Below are 24544 nucleotides of genomic sequence, written 5' to 3'. Positions count from 1 at the left end.
ATATAAGTGCCATTTCAAAATTTTTTCCTACCATAATTTTGTAAAAATAGTGAAGAAATAAAACTTTAAACAAATAAATAGTAACTTTTAAAATAGCAACTTTTACATATTATATTAATTAAAAGTTTGAGCAGTTACATTTATAAACTGTAAAAAGGACACTTCTTATGTTAAGAACACTTCTTGTGTTAATTTTATCATAAAAATTGTGTTAATTATAACACACAATTGACTTCAAATTAAGATCAAAGATCACATTTCTTTTTTGTTGAAATATTAACATAGTGTCGGTGTTACTATTTAACATCCAAATTTTGTGCTAAATTAACTCAAAATTTTGAGTGGACCGTTTGGGATATGTGATTTATGTTAAATTCAACACATCTTTTCCAACACATCTTTAATGTAGCTGTATATTTACATTAAATAATCTTTTTTCCGCTATATATTTGTGTTTTTTTCATAATAATATAAAATTCAATTATATTTATTTAAAGTTTTTTTATCCTGTAACACAATATAAAAATAAATAATAATAAATTAAATTAAAGTTTATTATGTAATATATTTTTTTAATGTACAGAATAAAATATAACAAAAAAATCTTTTAAATAATGTATATTATATAAATAAATGAAGAAATTCAAATGCAACAGTAATTAACTGAAAATCACAATATACGTAAATTACAGTTAGGTTTTTTTAACTAGACATTACAAACGCGCGCTGCGCGCGCGCTATTTATTTTTTTCAACACAAGAACAAAAATTAATATAATACTATTATACTACTGTTACACTATAATATTTTTAACTTCTTAATATACAATTTCAAAACAATCCTCTGTGAGATTAATGACAGCTATTCACGAAGTTAGCGGAACGAGAGAACCAATCGGCATCGCGGAAAAGCGGCAACAATAATTTTGCGAGATGCGAGTATCAATGTCATGCCTTTTTTTAAAAAGGAAAGGGGGATTGATAGCGATCGATATAACATACAAAGAGTGAATGAAATAGCAACTATTTTTTCCATTATGGTGGATGATGAAATTCCGGAAACTTATATGACAATTTATAATAAAAATAAATAAAACATTACAACAGGTCAATACAATGGATCGAAATGTAGAACCATGGATTTATCCATTGGTATTGAAGTACCCATACGGTAATCAAGGTTGGCATAATAATTTACAACACAGATAGTAATAAACAAATAAGTAGAGTTGCATATATAAAATATTGAAGTTGTACCTGATAATTTTAATATTTTTATCATGGGAAAGGAATTATTATTATTTCAGCAATGGTAGATAATTATGTTAAAATTGAAAAAGATCGAATTAATTATTGTAAACAAAATCAAAAACAATTACGAGCTGAAATTTATCAAGGATTAATGAATTATTTGGCAAATGCTGCAAATAATAGTGATGCTCACATTGGAAAAATGATTATTCTTCCATCGACATTTGTTGCCAATGAGCAGAATGTCTAAAATCGACGCATAAGACAAGACTTTAAGATATCTTTAAAAATTCTTTAAAAAACATCTTTAAGATATTTTATAAAGAACTTTGAAAAATATCTTGAAATTATTTTACGCATCGATTTTAGATACTTTGTTCACTGGAATTGATTCGTCGCGTAATATGCTCAACATTATCAAGATGCAATGGCTATAGGTGAAAATATGAAAAACCAGATATCTTCATTACTGTGACTTATAATTCAAATTGGCGTGAAATTAAAGAAAATTTATTTCCGAATCAACAATCTGCAGACAGACCAGATATTCGTGCTCGTGTATTTAACATAAAAAAGGATTATTTAATGACGTCGATTGATAGACGATTGTTAGACAAAAATTTTTTGGTGAAGTCCTCGCGTACATTTACGTAATAGAATTTTAAAAACGTGGATTACCACACATACATATGTTGATTACATTAAAACAAAATTGTAAGATATCAAATCCTGAAACAGTTGATAAATTTATTTTAGTAGAAATTCCAGATCCTAATGAAACTTTACACAATATGAAACATATTCATGGATTATGTATCTGATAAATAATAAATGTTCGAAATTTATTATTTCATTTTCCAAACCATTTCATCCTGAGATGACTATGAATAAAGATTGTTATCCGTAATATCATCGAAGAAATAACAGATTACTATATAAAAGACCTGGACGATACATCATTGATAATCAATATGTTGTTCTATTTAATCCAATGCTTTTGCTCTTATTTAACTTATTTAACTAACAGCCATGCTTGATGCAATCTCTCCTATCGTGCTCCAGGAGAATTATTTGTATATTTGCCAATGGTGTTGGAGGGTGTCGCCGCTGCGGTCCGACCTGCATCCATCGAGAGAATAGGACCATCATCTCTCTGAAATATGAATCTCTCTGAATCCCCGGTCGTGGGGATTCGAGAGAATACATGTATACATGTATATTGTAATATATATATATATATGTGTATCATTGTATTGTTGACGTGTTATTCTAAACACGTTATTTGCGATAAATATCATCACATACCTCGATAGTCGAAGGGATAAGATTCCTGCCCGATAAGCAGGAGATCCAGGTTCGATTTCTGGCTGAGATGGTATTTTTTCGCAAAATAATTACGAGTTTTCACGACTGGTTCGTGGTCCAGCCCCATCGTGACGCACACCCTCTCTTCTTATTTGAGCTCTTATTAACATATGAAATAGTTTCAAGTAAAAAAATCTGTAAAATATTTGTACAAATATATTTATAAAGGTCACGATGCTGCATCTATAATCATTGGAGAAAATATCCTTAAAACAATAATTCATGACGAAATTCAAGATTTTATTGAAGCGCATTATGTTGAACTCGTAGAAGCATATTGGTACATCTTAAGCAAACCTTTACAAGAAAAGAGTCATGCTATATTTCGTTTATTTGTTCATTTGTCAAATGAACATAGTACAATAATTGATAATATTAATAATGATGTAATAAGATGTAGAACAAGTAACAATGTTGTTAGATTATTTTGAGTTAAATACTCGAGATGAAGAAGTGAGAAAATATATATATATATATATATATATATATATATAGTGATATTCCATCTCATTATGTATTTAAAAAAGTTATTAAAATTAATGATAAAACTATTAATCATTGGGAAAAACGTCAAAGATATTTTAATTGTATTGGTCGTATGTATTCCGTCAGTCCGTCTCAAATAGAATTATTTCATTTACGTATACTTTTATTAGGTGTTAAAAGAGCTAGAAATTTTCAAGAATTAAAAACTGTTAATGAAGTAAGTCCAACTTTTATTGCCGCATGTTTAGCATTAGGATTTAGAAAATGATGAAGAATGGCACGTATCGTGCAATGAATGAAGCAAAAGTTTGAATGATGCCAAGACGACTTCGTAATTTGTTTGTACGAATTTTAATTCATTGTCAACCAGTTTATCCGAAAAAGTTGAAAAAATGAGATGGGATGGGATTTACAAGAGATACGTCGGAAGATTATATAAGATGATATGGACCTATAGGAATAAAGAAAATTTATAATTTTATTGTCTATTTATAATACTTCAAATAGAAGGATCAAATATTGCTAATTTTCCTGAAATAAATAACAGGAATGAGAAACAGATAATGAAGAATAAATTCAAAAAGATATGTCAATAGGTATGCGACAATATGAACGACTAAATGTAAAACAAAAAGAAATTGTTGATACTATCTTAACAGCAGCAGTAATGATTATAGTACTTGTTTTTATATTGATGGTCCAGGTGATTTTGGTAAAACTTTTACTTATACAACTCTGTATTATTTATTTAAAAGTAGAGAAAAAGTAGTAAGTATAGCATTTACTGGCATTGCTGTCACATTACTTCCAAATAAAAGAACTGTACATAAAGTTTTTGAACCTGTTTTTAACAATTCTACATCAAACTGTAAAATTCAATCTAAAGAAGCTGATAAATTAAAATTCGTAGATGTTTTCATTATGGATGAAGCTCCTGTGGCACCACGTTACGTATTAGAAATAATGGATAAAACATTACGCGATATAATGCACATATATATAATGCGCATATATATAATGCGCATAACATATATATAATGCGCATAACATGATTTATATTTTGGTGGAAAAATCTTGGTGGATTTTAGACAATTATTATCTATTAAAGAGGGAGCTACGCGTTGTGAAATTATAAATTTATCTATAAAATTTAATACTTTATGGAAACAATTTAAAATATTTTCATTAACGGAAAATATAAAAGCTTTACCAGAAGAAAGAGAATTTGCACAATTTTTACTAAATTTAGGTAACGGTACTTTAAATGACTAATCAAATAATTTTTAAAGTCCAAAAAGATGTATTGTAAGTGTTAATTTAGATATAATAAAGGAAATATATGGGAACATTATAACACATAAAGATATAAAGCTATTGCTAATTACGTTATATTATCTGCAAGAAATATCAATGTTGACGAAATAAACGAAAAATTAGTAAATTTGTTGGACAAAACAACAAAAAGAATTTATATAAGTGTAGATACTCTTGAAAAGACTAAGACGAGGAAATACATGAAATAATTATGACAGAATATCTCATTCTTTAAACCCAACGTGCCTTCCATCACATGAATTACATTTGAGAAGATATACTGTCGTTATATTTATTAGAAATCTTAATATCAGTGAAGGTTCATGTAATGGTACCAGATTGTTAATTTTAGGGAAGAGGTGAATTTAGATTTAGCTTTGAGTGGGCTACGTTGCAAGATCATTGAATTAACGACACGTAATTCGCGATAAATATTGTCTTGAAATTCAGAAAAATAAAAATTATTTGATATGAAGATCCAGTCTGCCGATGGAAGCCGTCTATTGTCTATTTATTAATTTTAGATTTGAATAATAATTTATTACGATGTGAAATTTTGACAAGCAACAAAATTGAAGAAATTGTTTTTTTTTTTAATCGTATAACTTTGTATTGTAAAAATATATACCCATTTACTTTACAAAAAAGACAGTTTCCAATTAAATTAGCATTTATTAATTATTAATAAATCACGAACTTTCGAAAAAATTGCAGTGGATCTTCGTAAAGATATTTTTAGACATGGACAATTGTATGTTGCATTATCACGAGTATGTTCTTGGGATTTGTTAAAAGTTTATTTAGGAAATGATAATCTACTTAATCAAGTAAAAAAATTATGTTTATAAAGAAGTACTTGAATGATAAGAGAACAGGGAGTTTGTACTTAAAAAAAAATTGAGATGTATTATAATGTATTATATTTTTATTTACTTTTATTATATGTAATAAAATAGAATGTAACAAAGCACAAATTAAGTAATACATGTATATATGTGACTTAAAGTCAATAGACTAAAAAAATAGAATAAAAATGAAACAATTCGAAATAAACATTAGCAAATGAAATACTTAAAATATGCATGAATGAAGTGCAAATAATATACTTTTTTAATAAGATTGAAGTATATGGTAACAAAATTCGAAATGTTGGTAATTATGTATACACACATAATTATGTATACACGCATTTATTTTGTTTTTGGATAAACATGAATATTGAAAATATTATAAACATTCAAATCATAACTATTTTATATATTTTCTTATTATTAGTTTCAAGAGAGTTTTGTGTGTGTGTGTGTGTGTGTGTGTGTGTGTGTGTGTGTGTGTGTGTGTGCGCGCGTGTGTGTTTACTATTTTTATTACAATCTCTCGAATTCCTCATTCCAACATTTAAGTAAAAAATATGACAATAATTAATCACATCTTTTAAAGTACTTTATAACAGTATTAGATAATTCATTAGAAAATTCCTTAAACAAACGTCATAAATGTTTTATTTTTAAATATAATTTTTTATTTATAATATATATATATATAGTACTTGATTTTAAGCGTATGTCTGTATATTGGATGCGTAAATATTTGTGTTTTAAAGTGTGTACATACTATTTATTCAGTTTATTTCATTTTATTTACAATCTATGAATTAAGAAAATTATTAGTACTAAAAATAATGTTTTGTAATACTGTATACATCTATATCTTTTTATTTTCTTTTTTTTTCTTTTAACTTTTATCTTTTATTTTTTATCTTTATCTTTTTCGTGTGTGTGTGTGTGTGTGTGTGTGTGTGTGTGTGTGTGTGTGTGTGTGTGTGTGTGTGTGTGTGTGTGTAATTAGCTAGAATATAATCGAATATGTTCTATTAATTGATAAACAATTATTGCGTTCATTTGATAATAAACACATTTTTACACAACATTTTAATGAAAAATAATTGTAATTAGAAAATATAACTCAATTAAGTGTATAGAAATACTGTAAGTTATTGGTTTTATCATCATCTCAACGATTAAAAGCGATTGATCAATTGAATTTACGGATATTTCGGATAATTAACGAATTCCTCATTCCAGCATTTATTAAATAAAAAATATGATAATAATTGACACATCTTTTAAAGTACCTTACAATAGCATTAGACAATTCATTAGACAATTCCTTAGACAATTCATAAACTATAAATTCATTTTATTTTTTAAATATATATCTTATTTATATAATATATATATACTTGGTCTTAAGCGTATGTATGTGTGTATTGGATGCATGAATATTCGTATCTAAACTGTGTACCCTTCATTCAGTTGATATCATTTTATTCACAATCTACGAATTAAGACAAATTATTAGTACTAAAAATAATGTTTTGTAATACTATATACATCTACATCTTTTTATTTTCTTTCTTTTACTCTTTTTTCTTTCTTTTAACTTTTAACTGTTATCTTTTATTTTTTTTATTTTTATCTTGTGTGTGTGTGTGTGTGTGTGTGTGTGTGTGTGTGTGTGTGTGTGTGTGTGTGTGTCTACATATATATTTATACTTTTTAAAATGTAAATATCTGATACATTTACGCTTAAATATATTATGTTGCTACATTTATATTCTTTTATTATATTATATTTAATTAATTTAAAAAATATTGAAAGTATTAGAAATATTGAAAATGATGTGGTCTTTGAAGTTTATTACGTGCTTATTTTATTCTTGATTACGAATGGCGCGCGCAAAGCGCGCGCATGTATTGTGCTAGTCCTTTCTAAAAAAAAGCATCGATACTCGCATCTCTCGAAATTTTTTCAAAGTTTATTGTTAACGCTTTTCCGCGATGCTGATTGGTTTTCTTGCTGCGCTAACTTCGTGAATACCTGTCATTGTATTGATCTCACAGAGGATCGTTATGACAATTGTGTTGAGAAGTTAAAAATATCATAGTGTAACAGTAGTATAATAGTATTATATTAATTTTTGCTTTTGAAAAAAATAAATAGCGCGCGCGCAACGCGCGTAATGTCTAGTTTTATATAAAAAATACAATGATTTATCAAGTGTAACACAAATGTAATATAAGAGAGACGAATAGTAAAGGATACCATATCCAAAAAGAAACGAGATAAACCAAATACAATATTAACTAACAATATCGATCGATTAATTCTCAATATTCTCAATCTTAATTTTCGACTTTTTTACAATAGTGACGTCGCGAGAAAAAAACATTCAAATCAAACTTAAGAAAGCTCAATGTGAAGAGGAAAAAAATCTGTACCAATATCTTTTTGCGCGCATTTTTGATGATAAGCATATCGACGAATAATGTATCACTCGTAATAGACGAAAGGGAAATAAAAATACCTCCGTTCTACGGAAAAAGAAAAGATTAATGCGGAAAAGAAGAAGCGGAAGAAAAACAGATATAGCGCGGAGTGACGAAAAATGAAGACGGAAGAGAGCGCGTCATAGTGTATGTGAAACAGTTTCCAGCGACACGACGTGCTTTCCTATGCTTTTTGTTTTAATTTTCTAGAGACCACCGACACCATCTCGTTTGTCCTCTCTTTTTTTCTCTTTTCGCTTTCCCCTCGTCATGTGTCCTCCCTATCCTTCGTTACAGTCTCCGCCGCCACTACTCGTTGTCCCTCGTGGGAGCTCCGCGAAATGTACCACAGTGGTTTTTACTACTATGGATGCTGCTAGGTATATATCCTCATCCTTATCCTTCTATATCCCTTCCCATTTCCCCTCGAATGCTTTCCTCTATCCTCCTACGCTAGGATTCAATCGTCCCCACCGCCCTGTCTCTTGCTTTCCTTTCCCTCCCATTCCGTTTATCCCTTCCCCGCGACGTTCTCTCATACTGCCACCCCTCTGCCACGAAGTAAAGGGCTGAACCGGCTAGTGCAATTCCCGACGAGCTCGACGTCGAGTTTATGCTCTCGTTTGGTAATTACGTACGTCGCGCGTTATCTTTATATCTCGAACTACTGAACGGAATAGTTTCTTTTTCTTTCTTTATCTTTTTTGTTTCAAGTGATTATTATTTTAATTTAATTGATAAAGTGAAAATTTTTTCAAATATCAAAATGTTGGGATAGGAGATTAGCGAAGAAGTGATAAAACAGTACGAAAAAGTGATACAGATGTTGGAGATAAACAACGCAGCATTCTACTTTCTGAAAAATATAGACTCGTAACTGGAATTACATAATTCGTACACAAAAGGGATTAATCGCCATGATGTCAACACCGTGCAATGCTCACTGCAACAAGCGAAACCGCGATCTAGTGATCCGATCCAGCGACATCATGTCACAATATGTAAGTCTCATCTCGCGTGCGAAACCGCGAATTCTTAAGAAAAGGAGAAAGAGGAGGAGAAAGAGGAAAACGAGGAAGAGAACAAGGAGGATCCGTCAGAATCCAATGGGCGCGTTGCGGTTTCATATTGATCGGATCTGCATCGTGGATCGTAGACGACGGCTAGATCGTATGTGTAACACGGGGTAGTTTCCTCCAATCTTCCTTCATCCCCTTCCCAAAGTTATTTTCGGCGTTCGCTTGATGGATGGCATTCTGAGATTTCTCGCGGTGAAATTTTCATGATGCAATTGCATTCTCAATATTCTTACTAATTGAACCCGCCCGTGGATCGACCGATCGGCCGAATCCGTTTAACTCACGAATCTGGGATTGGTTTTTTTCCCCCTTTTTTTTTATCAAGTCCTTATGATTGTCATTCGCGGTGCGAGCGCGGACGCGCCCGCCTTCGGCGATTAATTAAAATAATCCCTTCGCACGTATCGCGCGTAAATTATTCTACGATACTAGCAGACATGTCCGAGAATTCTAGGACTGAATAAATGAAATAGAGAATCAAAGTAAACAGAAAACGTAGATTGATATTAGCACGAATGCCAATCAATTGTTCAAAGATCAATTTTTGTTCAAACCTGAATTACATTCGACCAAACAATAATTATTATCTGTTAAATCAATCTCAGGAGAAACATAAAATACTCGTTGTTTAATTTCAATTTCTGCGTTATTTTATCTTTATGTCGTGTTATATTGAATGCTATTGTGCGAGGTCATCATGACGTCGCTTTTCGTAAAAAAAACTTTTGTCTAAAAGCATTATTCATATTCATATAAATTTAATTTTTGGAATATAATTTCATGATTTCTATCAATATCGAAAGAAATACTTTGATGGCATTAAAAGATTATTTTAAAATAAAAACTAAATAGTAATATTCTTAAAGAATTCTTAATATTATATTCTTTTATGAATAAATAATAATTAAAATAAATAAATAACGTGAACTAGAATTGGAAATAAAAGAATTTAAGTAAAAAATTGTTCTTGAAAATTCGAGTGAAAAGTTATTCAAAGTTATTTAATGTTATAAATCTCTTTTTTACAAAACATTACATTAAAATTAATAAAACACTATTAATATAAACATGAAAACATTTCATTTATTTTAAATATTAATATAAAATATTTTTAAATATGTCATTTTTAATTTAAACATTTTATGAAATTTTTATTTCTTTTATATATAATATTATATTATAATAAACTCTCTTATAAAATCAATAATTGCAATAGCAATTAAATATGAAATAATAGCATAAAAATGTGTTCAAAATATTTTTTGAATGTTTAAATGTTATTGTAAAATTAAATAATTGTTAATTGCGTCATCACTGTCTTTTTATTTTAATTTTTATTTTACTAGTTTTTACTTATCTATTCAAAACACAAGAAAAAAAAAATCGTTATAAAATGAACTATTAAAATAATATATAGAGCACAAGATACTCTATATATTACAATTCGAACAGAAAGTGCTTGAATATTTATAAAAATATATAATTTATAAAAATTTGTTGAGACTTCAACATTGTTTATGGCAATAATTGTGTTACATTCCTTTAATGAGAGAATTTCGATGTTCTATTCGACAATTCTGAAACTTTTATTGGGCATACTTTGTAAAGTTCTCTGACATGGACGTTCGTCATTACAACATATTATGATTCTAACAGATACTAAACCATTGCTAAGGTGTATTAATTGAATCTCGAGAAAGACTAGATTTATATAGGTAAATATAAATGGGATATGATTTCTTTTAGCGATATTTTATTTTAACTTCCTGCAGTATATTAAAATAAAAATAAAATAGAAAAAATAAAATTAAATTAAAATAGAAAAAATAAAAAAATAGATTTTAATATTTATACTAGCCTACAGATATTTTTTATTGCAAAAATATATATTTTATATAAAAAGTATAATTAAATTTAATATCTTATGTCTTTAAAAATTGTTATCAAAATTTTTTAGTATTGATGGTAGCATTGATAGTATTTATATTAAAAAATAAAACATAGATTATTTTATATGATATGTTATATAAAATTTATAAATTTACAATAATTATTTTAAGAATATTTTGCGAGCGCGCGTGATGATTGCTTGTATCGTATGTATCTATGATTTGCTTGTTCATTGCATATAACAATTATATTTATTACATTTATATATATTGCATGGTTTCAAATTATAAATTTTTAAACTTATTATTTGAAATTCTCTTTGAAAAGAGAGAGAGAGAGAGAGTGTGTGTGTGTGCGCTCGAGCGAGCGCACACACACACACACACACACACACACACCTTCTTTTCAAAGAGAGAATCAATAAGCAAATCATAGATACGTACAAGCACTTTATATAATTATTAATATCATATTTTCGTATCGCGATATGAATTGTGTAACATTCATTCGTTCTTGTTGAGTATCAGCTAATTGTTCAGACATGTATTAATTGAATCGCGTCACGAATTTGATTTAGCCTGCTATCATTAATTCAGAATGTACTTGAGAGTCACAGAAAATATTCCGAAAGAAAATATATTCATTTTTCCGATATCTGCTTGTTATATTGTTCACGTGAACATTTAATTATCCACATTTATTTTCATAACACTACTGGAAACACGAATTTCAGTTGCTTGCTGAAATAGACTAATAAGATTTTGTCATAGATCAAAATGGACTAGATCGCATTAATTCACGTCAAACCTGCTAACTCCAAAAGACGTTTTCCGCCTTTTTCGTGTTTTTTACAAAGATTTATGGGAAACATTTGTCGAATGATTTAACAATTTTTAGAATAATTTTTTAAAATAATTCTTTATAAATAAATAGTTCTTTACAAATACTTTTTCGTTTATTCATTGTAATTAAATATAACTTGGATCTAGAATACTTATTTTCTTCTATAAACATTATATTTATCATGTTTTAATTGAGTTTAACATTTTATATAACTTTTTGTATTACACATTGTTAAAATGCAAGTAATCTTTTTAAATTTCTATATTATTATATAAGGTTTCATTTTCAAATTTTGATATAAATATCTTTACAGAAAATATTTTTTAAGATTGCGAAATAATCTCAAAATATCAAAATTTGATTATAATTAAATCTGTTGAAATGTTATTTATTCGTAATGAAATTGCTCTTTGCATATGACATTACAACTCCTGTCTGTAAAGAGAATATTTTATGTGTAATTGGAATGCTGAATGTTCGCATGTATTATAAACGAATTTCATGCGGGATTGCCATTTATATCGTAAACGAGAGAAACCACGGTAATATACTTAATCATTTATCCATTTGTGTGATGTGACGGCTAATTAAATTGTTATTTTAAACAACATTTTAATTTAGCATTTTTATAGAAAAAATAAACGATTTATTTTTTTATAATTAGCTTATTTCCTCTTTTGGAAAGTTCTTTATGTAACGCGTGTTCGTCAAATTTTGTCCTGAAAATATAACTGTCGCACGGCTATGCGGTATTGCACACTCCATTGTCGAATTACTTTTATAAATATTACATACATACGTTCTCTCTAGGATTGCATAAGTTTTTCTATATTACCAGGTCATGTCATCATGTTTTCCTTGTATCTTTAATAATTGTCCCGATTAGATTTGAATTGGATCCTTATGCAGTATTCTATATTTGAACGTGTTAATAATTACTATGATTCCACCAAAGATAATCAAGATAAAATTGATGCTTTCTTTTTATTTTCTGTAGCTTTTTTTACCACACGTGTATTCATCCCATGCGGTTCAACTATATGTGGATTATTTCATTCTCGTAAGATATTTTCATATATATAGTTAGTTTCTCACATACATAATTGGTTTTATTTTATTAGATTTCTTGCATATCTCATTCTTAGTATTTAATGGTGTTGAATTCTTTTATACTTGTCTTCAGTAATATGAGAAATAGAAATTGAGTTTATTGTGTAATATAGAGTAGGATAATAATAATAGAATTAAAAAAAAAAAAGGTAATTGAAAAAAAATGAATGATTTTATGCGAATAATGCAGTTTCAAACAACTTAAAAATGATTTTAATACATCTAGAGCTTACATATACGCGCGCGCGCGCGCGCACACACACACACACACACACACACACACACACACACACACACACACACACACACACACACACCGCGCGCGCGCGCGTGTATATAAAAATGTAGATTTTGATTCTGAATTTATTTCTTTTATTTTAACGTCCTTTAGTGTCGGTCCACAATAAGTATTTAATCTTTAAGCCGTAAGAAATTGACTAATCATAGTCGAATATTCTTTTCATATTCGATTATAATTGGTCAATTTCTTACTTCTTAAAGCTTAAATCACCTATTGTGGACCGACACTTATCCGTCCTTAAAGTATTATCATTTCAGAAACTTTTTTTTAACTTTTAATTTTTGAAAATTTTTTGAAAATTTTTTTCTTTTTAAAGAGTTCTAAAAAAAAACCCAATAACTTAATAACTTTTAAAACTTGTATAAAAAGCTTGGAAACCTATAAAAGTCTAAAAAAATGATATAAGAAATCTCAAATACTTTTATATATATATATATATATATATAAATTATAATTATAAATAGCTTTATATATATATATATATATATATATATTTATATATATATAAAGTTATTTATAATTATATATGTATAAATAATTTATATAATTTATATATATATATATATATATTTCTTATATATATATATATATATATATATATATATATATATATATATGTTTATAAATCTATAATAAAGCTTTTTAAATCATTTAGTCCACATCCAAAATTGATTTTAAATGAAGACAATCAATACATTTGGGAGCAAATTATCTATATTGGAGGGTATATCTGTTCAAATACTTTTTAAAAGTTCATATTTTCAAAACTAAACCATTAGTTTAGGCATTTTCTTAATTAAATAGATTAAAATTATATTATGTCAGATGATACATAACATTTATTTTATGATTTATAATGTGTAGAACTTATCATTAACCTATACTTCTCAAAGAACATCTGTCAAAAATCTGTCAAAAGTGTGTATTGAAAATGTTAAAAAATGCAATATTATCAAAGATAAAAAAAATTATATTAGATTTAATGTTGATAACGACGTGGATATTTCTTACTTATAAACTTATATATTTAGATTTTACAATATTTTCGTATAGCAAGTTGCAATATCTTTATTCGTATAGCATAAATATTTCTAACACACACATGTATACAAACCAGAGTTGGGAAAGTCACCTTGTAAAAGTAATCAATTAAAGTTATAGGTTTTCCTTTCAAAAAATAATTACCATTACAAGTTACTGATTTTAAAAAATAACATGTTATAGTTATAGTTACTTAAAAAGTAATGAGTCGTCACTCTTTAATTACTTCTCTGTTAACTTCCTGTAATGTTTTGTGCATTGCTTTTCAAATATAAAAATCTTATATTTCTAATATATTTCTTATAATATATTTCTAAGGACTGATTGCAACGACATTAAGCGAGACTTAAAACTTTAAATTTATACCAAAGCAAAAGTGCAACATTACTAAATAGTATTTTATCTATTAGAAAAGGTTCATAGTTAAGATAGTATCAGACTAGAGATTGAGATTGAGATTAGATTGAAATTAACCAATTAGAAAAAAGAAAACCAATCTCAAGATTAATAAAGTTTGTTCGGATTGTCAAGTTTCAATCTAATCTTAATCTCTAGTCTGATACCGACTTTAGAATGTTTATATAAGGCATTTATATAAGGCATTTTTATTATTTACAAATATAAGATATATGAGTTGCTTTCTATATTTGAACTCTTCAATCATATTCTTATCGCTAATATCATTTCTGGTTGCTATATTTTATGTTACATTATATTAGACTTTATCTTAAAATCTGTTTAATTATTTTTACACTCATCAAAGATTTAAACAATTTATTATACTAAATATTTGATTATATATTATTATATATAATAAGTCACAATTATTTTAAGAACATAAAGCAAAATATATTATACATATTAACTGAATTAATAATTTATAATAATTTAACATATAAATTTGGAATCAAAATTAAATCTTTCGTAAACCAATTATTGCTTTATGGTAATAACTTTTCTATTGTGTTATAGTTAATGTTATAGAGTAAATACCACTGGAGTAAAAGTCAAATATTCATTTTTTTTTTTAAATTTCTTCTTGACCGCAGAATCAGTATCATATATAAGAAAAGAAATATTCTTATCAGATTCTTTCACAATCAGTTTCATGAGCAGTCTAAAACAATCGTTAAATGTACGAGAGTAGTCTGAAAAGTTTTGAGCCTTAACATGAAGATGACGTTACTCGTCAAAACCATTCTAATACTACAATAGTATATGCTTTGAAAGACTTTTGTGAAAATTTCAGCCATTTTGGACGCTCAGTTGTTGTTTGACAGTCGTTTGTGTCAGTCGATGTCAATGTTTTTGTAAAAATGAAAAAATTGAAAAATGGAAAAAATTGAATATCATGCCGTGATTAAATTCTTACATTTGAAAGGCAATACGCCTGCGCAAATTAAAATCGAGTTGGACGCTGTTTAGGGGGACTCTGCCCCATCATTTGCCATCGTAAAAAGATGGGCAGCTGAATTTAAACGTGGTCGTACCAGCTTGGCTGATGATGAGCGTTCGGGACGACCAAAAACTGCGACCACCGCTGATAACATCGAAAATGTTCACCAAATGGTACTGGACGACCGAATCAAGGTTAGAGAGATAGCAGAGGCTATGGGCATATCGAAAGAACGCGTTTGTCATATATTGACTGAAGAATTGGATATGCGCAAGCTATTCGCGCGTTGGGTGCCGCGCTTGCTCACTTTGGACCAAAAACGAATTCGAATGAACATTTCCAAGGCCCCGTTGGAGTGGTTCAAGCGAAACGAGTTAGATTTTTTGCGTCGATTCATAATTGTAGATAAAACTTGGATCCACCACTACACTCCAGAGACAAAAGAACAGTCAAAACAGTGCAAAGGGTGAACCTGCTCCGAAAAAGGTGAAGACGGTTCCATCAGCTGGAAAGGTAATGGCGACTGTTTTTTGGGATAGTCACGGAATTGTGTGTATCGACTATCTTGAAAAAGATAAAACAATAACGGGAGTGTATTACGCATCATTACTTGATAAGCTGAAGGCAGAAATTGTAAAAAAACGGCCGCATTTGAAGAAGAAGAAAGTGCTGTTCCATCAAGACAACGCACCTGCTCACACTTCGGCGGTCGTTATGGTCAAAATTCACGAACTGCACTTCGAATTGGTTGATCACCCATCATATTCACCAGATCTGGCCCTCAGCGACTTTTTCCTGTTTCCTAAGCTTAAAGTTTCGCTTGGAGGACAGAGATTTTCATCGAACGAGGAGGTCATCGCATACGTAAACGTCTATTTTGCGGAGCAAGACGTCAACTACTATTTGGAAAGGTTAAATTAGAGTATCGATGGGAAAAGTGTATCGATTTAAAAGGAGATTATGTTGAAAAATAAAACTATATTTGACCGAAAAAATACTTGTTTCTATGTTAGGCTCAAAACTTTTCAGACTACTTTCGTATCAAAAGGTTATATAATAGATTATATAATAGTCACATTATAGAAATACGAAGATATTTCAAATTGGAAGAACAGAATTATAACAAAATATTATAACCGAAAATTGTTTATGTATGGATATTATCTCACATCGTTATTGAAGGAAATGAATTGGCAAATTAACTGATGAAGGAAGTTACAGAACAGGAGAAGAACAAAACAAAATAGATTCCCAAGAAATTAAAAAAAAAATTGAAGAAAGAATCGGCATATGCTACAGAATACTCCAATAAAGAAAGCTAACTTAAAAGAAAAAATACTTAAAAAATTTTTCTAAGGGAAAAAAGAAAAAAAATGATTTCATAAAAAATTAACTTTAATAGACACTTTAAGATGACAAATTGCTAACAGATTGAAAACTAATTATTTGAACAAACTATTAGTTAATAAAATTAAAGGATCTTATTACGATTTTGAATATGACATAGAATACGTTGAATATGTGATATGATAATGCAACATGTCGAAAAGAGGATTGGATATAGAACTTGGATTCAAAGGCATTCTGCGTAACATTGATAATTAAAATCATTAAAAAAGAGAAATTGATTTATGTTTACAAATTATACAATTTTATTTAAAAAAATTAAAGAAGTGACGTAATATGAAGCCGAAATAAAAGTATATATATTTTTTATCTTTCTTATAGCAGCCTAGAATCTTTATTTATCCAAAATTTTAATACAAATTTTTATTAATTTTCAAAAGAATTTGATATTCCATTATATGATCATGAAGATTTCCTCTTTGTGGCGTTACGGAACCGACACTGAACATTCTTTCGACAGACATTGTTTGGAAGTGCCATATTATATTTAATAAACAATTTTCTGATTCTGATATACTTATTTAACGTATCAATCTTGCAATTGCTTGAATTCAAAAAACGAGGTATCTGAATTCAAAAAACGAGGTACAAGGTATCTTTTTCTTGTAAGAATTCAGTTTCCTTTGTTTGCCGATTAAAATAAAAAAAAATTATTATTGAATCCATCATTAGTATTTGGGCAACTTTTAGTAAAAGTAATTCCTAATAACTCTTCTAAATAATTTTTAGCAAGTTTTCTTTTTTCTTTATTTATCCAATTTAACTTAAATTTCGGATGCAAATAACTTGCAACGATCAATTTTTTTTTCTCGAATAACGTGCAGAATTTAAAATTTAATATAGTAAATTCTATAATATCTTTAATATCAGAATCAATGAAAAAATATTATTTCTTTATTGAAAAAGAAATTTATGTTAATTAACAAATTATCTTTTAGTTAAACCTTGTTGAATAGCTATGATTAATGACTGGCAATGCGTAAATCCATTTTTATTAAACTTTTCCATTTTTTCTTGTAAGGTTTTCAAAACAGGTTACAAATATGCCATGTACACGCACTGGCAGAAATGTAGTGTCCGTGATGTCTCTATACGTCGCGGTCTCTCACTCGCACTATTGTCGAGTGTGTGAGACAGCGAAGGGACACCGAAATCGGTATCACGTCCGATTATGCTTTCTCTCTCGATCGCGCGTCTTGCGTTAAGGATGCAACATCGAATTGCCCCTACTATTTTTTCTCCCCGCTCCGCGAAAACACGGACATACGCGCTTCGTGTGTATGTGTAGCGGCCGCGCGCTGAGCGCAGGACACCATTCCTATCGGTGCGTATACATCTCTGATTCACTGTGTAATATATCTAATGTTTGAGCTCCATAATCTAATTTAAGCAAAAAAATTAGAGTTTACAATTTACTAAATTTACTTATTATTACTATTACAAAATTTACTTATTATTACTACTATATATACTACTATTAACTACCTGAGAATATTCTTCTATGAATTTAATTTCGTTTTTTGTTAATCTTGCAAATTGTAATAATCTAGACTCTGATTAATGTTTTCGGAATCAGATTAAAGTGTTACTAGTAATATAGAATTAAAAGTAGAGTTTTATCTATTAAAATAAAGATTTGAAAACGAGATAAGAAATTTAAATAATTGTTTTTATTATTTCAAGAGAAAATATATTTGCAATGGTGAATGAAAACACAATAAAAACTAGAAATAAATATCATCATCATTATAATTAATATTAAAGGATTAATATTAAAGGAATAAATATATAATTTATTCAATATATAAGAGATGATGAAAAAAATCTAATTTTTTTTATCTTCTCGACGTAATAATTGAGTAAAAAAATTACGACTGTCACCAGTCCTAAACCCGAACAAGTCTCATATTTACTATTGTCTGCTATAAAAATCTTTTTACCTGATAATAACGGAAGTTTTAAATAGACTACAAATTTCTTTTAATTTATCCGCGATTTGTGAATTAAATCTGTTTATTCCACAATTTTACTAATTTGGCAAATGTTCTATATTTTTTCTTATATATATATATATATATACTACATTTTATTAAATCTTAATAATATAATACATTTTATTAAATCTTTTTTGTTTTTTTTTAAACATTTAATGATTTTTCAAATAGTTTTCTCTTTAATTTTATGTGTCATTTAAATCATTTACAAACTTTATATATTATTCTTGAAATTCTTATGTAAAATATAAATTTGAAAGTTAGATTTGTTCTTAGCATTTAAAAATCTTTACACAAAATAATTTCATTTCAAATTAAAAAACCTCTTTTTTATAGATTTGTGTAATGTTTATTGAAATTGTAAAACTGCTCAATTATTTTATACGTCTAATTTTTTAAAAAATCTAGATTGATTTTTCAACACACGTACAATACATATGCGGATACATATATAAACACACTTATATATTGTTTCATGAAAAATATATGTATTATTATGTAAAATAAAATATAAAACATTATTATATGTCATAAAAATTATATTCTTCGAATATATTATTATGAGTATAATGTGTTTTAATTTTTCTCGGTATCATAACAATTTAAAAAAAAATTACAAAGTGAAAATTAATTTACAAAGGGTCATTTTGACCAACCAATATAAACATTTAGAATATTATATTATATCTAATATAAATATGCTGTATTAGAAAATAAGATTAAAGCAAATTTGAAGATACTATTAATTATACCTTTATTTTTATAATTAGTTTTATTTTCTTTTGAAATAAAATATTTTATTGAAACAGAGCTTGTGTTTACTATTATTTTTTTTTAAATTTATCCTTGAAAATGTTATAATTTTTCATTTATTTTATATACATCTATATAGCATGCGATGTAATTATGGGCATTTGTTAAAATTGTCATAGTAATTATATGTACAATTAAACTGTACCTGCAATGCTGAAATTTTATTGATACGCGCTATTATTTGTATCAAAAACTGATTTCTATTTATAGAAATGCTCAATATATAAAATTTGATATTGTTTTTAAAAATATTTTGGCAATATTTGTTAAAATACTACAAATATAATAATAATATAATAATATAATAATAATATAATAATAAAATATAACAATAATCGGTTTTATTCTCTTTATTAATTATCAATGATTAATATTCTACATCTGCATTAAAATTTTATTTGTCTATCTTTGCCTTTATAAAGATTCAATATAAGAAAATGAAATTTTATCGTATAACATTTTTTTGGTATCACATATTATTATTTAATAAGATTTAAATCTTATCTCGATCATATAAAACTTGTATCGAAATATTTCTTCTAAAATAATATTTTAAGTTAGATAAATGATTATATTAGGTGTACAAAAAAGTTCTGAGCTTTTTTTTGTAAAATTCAATCTTTATTCAAAAACAAACAAAAAAATATTAATCAGCGAAATATTCCTCGTTTGCATCAACGACCTTTTGCCATCTTTCGGGTAGCTTGCGAATTCCTTGACGATAGAAGCTCACCGACTTCGAAGCGATAAAGTCATTAATGCATTTTCGTATCTCTTCAAATCTCACGAAATGTGTATCAGCCAAATGATGCTGCAGCGATAGGTAGTAATCGGAAGGCGCCATGTCCGGGCTATACGCCGCGTGCGGGAGAAGTTCCTAGCCTAACGCAAAGATATGGTCCTGAATCGCTTTCGCAACATGTGGTCGAGCATTGTCATGAAGCAAGATCACTTTACGACGTCCTTGTAAATGGCCTCTTTTTTTCTAATGCAATTGGTCAATTGTTGTTGGTAGCAGTCTGCCGTGATTGTTTCACCCGGCTGTAACAACTCGTAATACAACACACTTTTCCAATCCCACCAGATACAGAGCAAACCTTCTTGGCGTGGATATTGGGCTTTGGCGTCAATGTCGAAGGTTGACTAGCGTCAATCCATGATTTTCTACGTTTAGGGTTATCATAAAGAATCCACTTTTCATTGCCTGTAATGATTTTGTACAAAAAATCTTTTTTCCGGAACTTTGAAAGCAAAGTGAGTGCAGTGTCACGCCGACGATTTTTGTTGTCTTCGGACAATTCATGCGGTATCCATCTGCCTTCCTTCTGAACCTTTCCCATTGTATGTAAACGTACGGAAATGGTTTGCTGCGTAACGCCAAGCTGTAAGCTCCTTTTCAATTTGCGCAGAGTTTATATCCAACAGTACTTGCAATTCGTCCGTTTCAATCTTTTGAGGGCGTCCATCGCAGTTCATCTTCAAGACTGAAATCTCCTTGGCGAAATTTTTGATACCATCTTTTACATGTAGTATGACTTACAGTGTTCTCTCCATGCAGCACAAATCTTTACAGTGGCTTCAGCAGCATTTTTCTTCAGATGAAACACGAAGTGTATGGAAAATCGAATTTGCTCTTTTGTTATTGCCATCGTGAACACTACTGATTTTTGAGGTTATGTGTATCAAACGCCAAACCGTATGGCATTTTAGAAGGCCAAATGTCAACGCTTTAAAACCGCAAAAGGGCGGGAAGATATATAAAATTTAAATTGTTATTTCGGTTGTATGAAATCTAAAGCTCAGAACTTTTTTGTACACCTAATATATATAATTATATCAAAATATTAATAATGTACAATTATATAAAATTATATTAAATTTTTTTCGAAGAAAAAGTTTATATCTAATTAGAAATGATTATATCAAAATGCTTACAACTTCAAATTGAATTATACAAAACTATATTTCTTTTTCAAAGAGAAAGATATACATTAAATTATATAAAAATTTATATATAATATATTTTGATGCATCAAATTAGGTATAAATAATAATATCTAAATGAGAGACATTTCCGAGATATTACGAATTTAGTTAATATTGTACGATTTAGTTGATACGTACATATATATATCCGGAGACACGGTAGTATCTTGGGTGTCAAGTCAACCGAGAACACTACCGTGTGACTTTACGCGAGTTGACGAGATGCGAACATCCGAAATTATCGAATCTCAATAACGGCTAAACTATCAAGTTCTAAGTAGACTTGATCGATAGCTTGAGTTCGACTTGCATAATAAAAGTATTTTTATTTTCCTGCTACGTGCCCTACGATAGAGGTCGAGAACTATCGATAGTTGCCATCATCGATAATTTTCGATAATTCCTTAACTATCGATAATTATCGATAGTTTCCAATAGTGAAAAAATTAAAGAAGAAAATACATTTATCTCAAAATAAAATATAAATTAATAAAAATATAAGACAAATTGAAAGAATTTATTTATTAGAAATAAAACTTGAATAATTTTTGTGAAAAAATGTGAGCATATTAATGCTATTTGGTTTTAATCTGGAACGTCGTTCTGACACAAAATATCCTGTTGAACTAAAAATTCTCACTTTCTACAGAAGTGAACACAAAAATATTTTCGTGATATTTCATTCAAAGGAACTCATTTCCTGTATATAATGGACTAAATTATTATTAATTTTATTTGTTTTTTTTTATTTTTAACTTACTTTCCAAAATAATAATGGATCAGCATCTTCAGCCGCATTCTATTTTTCTAAATACTGCCTTTTTGTTATAATTATATCAGCAGTTACTGATTTAGATTTTTCTTCTTTCACATAGAAAGAAAAAAAATGTTGTTGGAGTAATCAATTTTTTGTCGTTGTCCATGAAATCAGTTCTCTCACTTTCTTGAATTTTACGAGAAAAGGAAAACATATCTTTTTCAAGAATTGTGGCAGCTGCTAATGCATTATCTCTATTTCTGAATCCTTCTTTTTTAAACCTTGGATCCAAAATTGTTCCCAATCTAGAAACTAATCTTGCTTCATAAGGGGCTAATCTTTGATTCATAGATATTAAAAGATTATTACAAAAAGTTTTTCCTTCTTCTTGATAATTCAGTTAAAGACTTTTTTAAAAAATTTTGAATGCCGAAAGTCATTGGCATTATTAAAGAAATAGTCACATAGCTATTTCCTGTAAGAATATGTATGAATGTAGTTATATAAATCTAAACATAATTTATATACACACACACACACACACACACACACACACACACAGTTCATTTAGCTTAAAGTATCAAAGGATTTGAATTGAAAATGAGTTAAAATACCAGACTACAAAAATACCAGAATTGGTTTTGTTTAAATTACAGTATTAAAAGCTGAAGTTTCTTACTATACTAATAAAAATTAAATAATGAGTTTTAATTGATTATCCACAATATATATTGTGTAATCATCGAATAAAAAAGAAAAGAAGCAGTATGAACAAAATAAATGAAAGAAGCAATGTAAGCAAAAATAATAAATAATAACTTTTAAGCAAAAAAAAAAGAACAAAGACTTGTAATTATATGAGATTCACGTATATAGAAGCAGTTACATTCATTATTAACGGACACACACACGAGAATCCTAATCTTAAGATATTCTATTAAAAGATACAATACCTGAGATCTTTCTTGTTGTTTCTTCAAAATAATTTAGAACTTTCTCGATATCAATTAAAATTACCATGTCATCAATTGAAAGAGTTATGGAGCTTTCCGCTTTTAATTTTAATAAAGCACGACCAAGAGCATCATTAGTTTTTAATAATTCTTTGAATCATATAAAATGTGCTGTTCCAACGAGTTGAAACTTCTTGAATAAGTTTAAGGGGCTCTTTGCTCATCTGCTCATTTTTAAATGTTTCCATTGCCACTGGACTGCTTTTAAAAAATGTTACTATTTCTTTTGCTTTTTTTATAACATTATTAACTAATTTAAGATTTTCCTGCACTACCAAATTAAGAGTATGTGTAACAAGGTAAGTGCTTTTTCTGTAATAAGTCACATGCTTTAATCATATTGGCAGCGTTGTCAATTACAATACAAGATATTTTGTCATTTATTTGCCATTCAAAAAAAATATCCTTCAAAGTGTCAGCAATATTATCTGATGTATGATTTATCCCATTTGGTAATGGTTTTGTTGACAAGACACATGATTTTAAATGAAAATGTTTATCTACATAATGGCATGTAACTGTTAAATATGATTCAGTAGCAATAGATGTCCATGAATCACAAGTTATTCCAACATAATTAATTTCCAGTTCTGTTTTTAATTTAATATATATTTCTGAATATGTTTCTTTAAGATATTTTTCACATAATGTATATGTGCTTGGAAGTTTATATCTGGAATCCAAAAGATTAACAAACTTTTTAAATCCTGTATCATTAACAATTGTGAAAGGTTGAAAATCTGTAATTATCATTTCGAGTAATGTCATATCTAACTGTTTCTAACTCTTTGAGATGAATTATCATAATATATTTCCTGCTTAAAAAAAGGACTAATTGATCTGATACTTGCCCGAGTACAAGTACTGTTACTACTGCTACTAAAGGATGCTGAATTTTCACTTCATCATTTTCACTTTTATTAAAGATTGGGTGAAATCGCTTCAGATGATCAGATAAATTATTTGTATTGCCACTTGTTTTATATTCTTTTCCACACTAATACACTTGGCTAAATTTCGATCATTTGATTTCTTGAAATATTTCCAAACAATAGAATATCTTTTTTGTTTGTTTAGTGTACTTTGCGAATTATTAATTTCACATTGATTTTGTATCTTATCGATGTTCTAGATTTATTTGAATTAGAATCAGAGCTCTGAGGTGAACTTGAT

At 28.1% G+C, this 24544-nt stretch overlaps 2 protein-coding genes and 1 pseudogene across 4 annotated transcripts in view; 2 read left to right on the top strand and 1 right to left on the bottom strand.

Annotated features, from left to right (window-relative positions):
• Positions 1–676: 676 nt before the first annotated feature.
• LOC148935232 (E3 SUMO-protein ligase ZBED1-like) lies at positions 677–24386 on the bottom strand (the record flags this gene model as incomplete). The annotated part of the gene is given in 7 exon segments (XM_089081506.1): positions 677–2420; positions 2556–2750; positions 22362–22833; positions 23312–23459; positions 23461–23662; positions 23664–24044; positions 24223–24386. Coding segments are annotated over 5 exon segments (1005 nt in total), but the record flags the coding sequence as incomplete, so codon positions are not given.
• Positions 3366–4430, top strand: LOC148935233 (uncharacterized; annotated as a pseudogene).
• The window catches only part of LOC105422411 (lachesin), a 707047-nt gene continuing 690751 nt past the window's right edge, over positions 8249–24544 (top strand). Inside the window, exons 1-2 of one of the 3 annotated variants that reach the window (XM_089081988.1) lie at positions 8249–8375; positions 8520–8742. The gene's annotated coding sequence lies outside the window, so the exon portion shown is untranslated. Of the gene's footprint in view, positions 8743–24544 lie in introns of all 3 variants that reach the window. The other 2 variants (XM_089081989.1, XM_089081991.1) reach the window with 2 other exon arrangements.

The sequence above is a fragment of the Pogonomyrmex barbatus genome, unplaced genomic scaffold (assembly GCF_055798465.1).
Source record: "Pogonomyrmex barbatus isolate J1 unplaced genomic scaffold, ASM5579846v1 scaffold5, whole genome shotgun sequence".
Taxonomy (NCBI): Eukaryota; Metazoa; Arthropoda; class Insecta; order Hymenoptera; family Formicidae; genus Pogonomyrmex; species Pogonomyrmex barbatus.
Note: the sequence above shows the minus strand (reverse complement) of the source record. Positions and strands in the feature narration are given on the sequence as shown.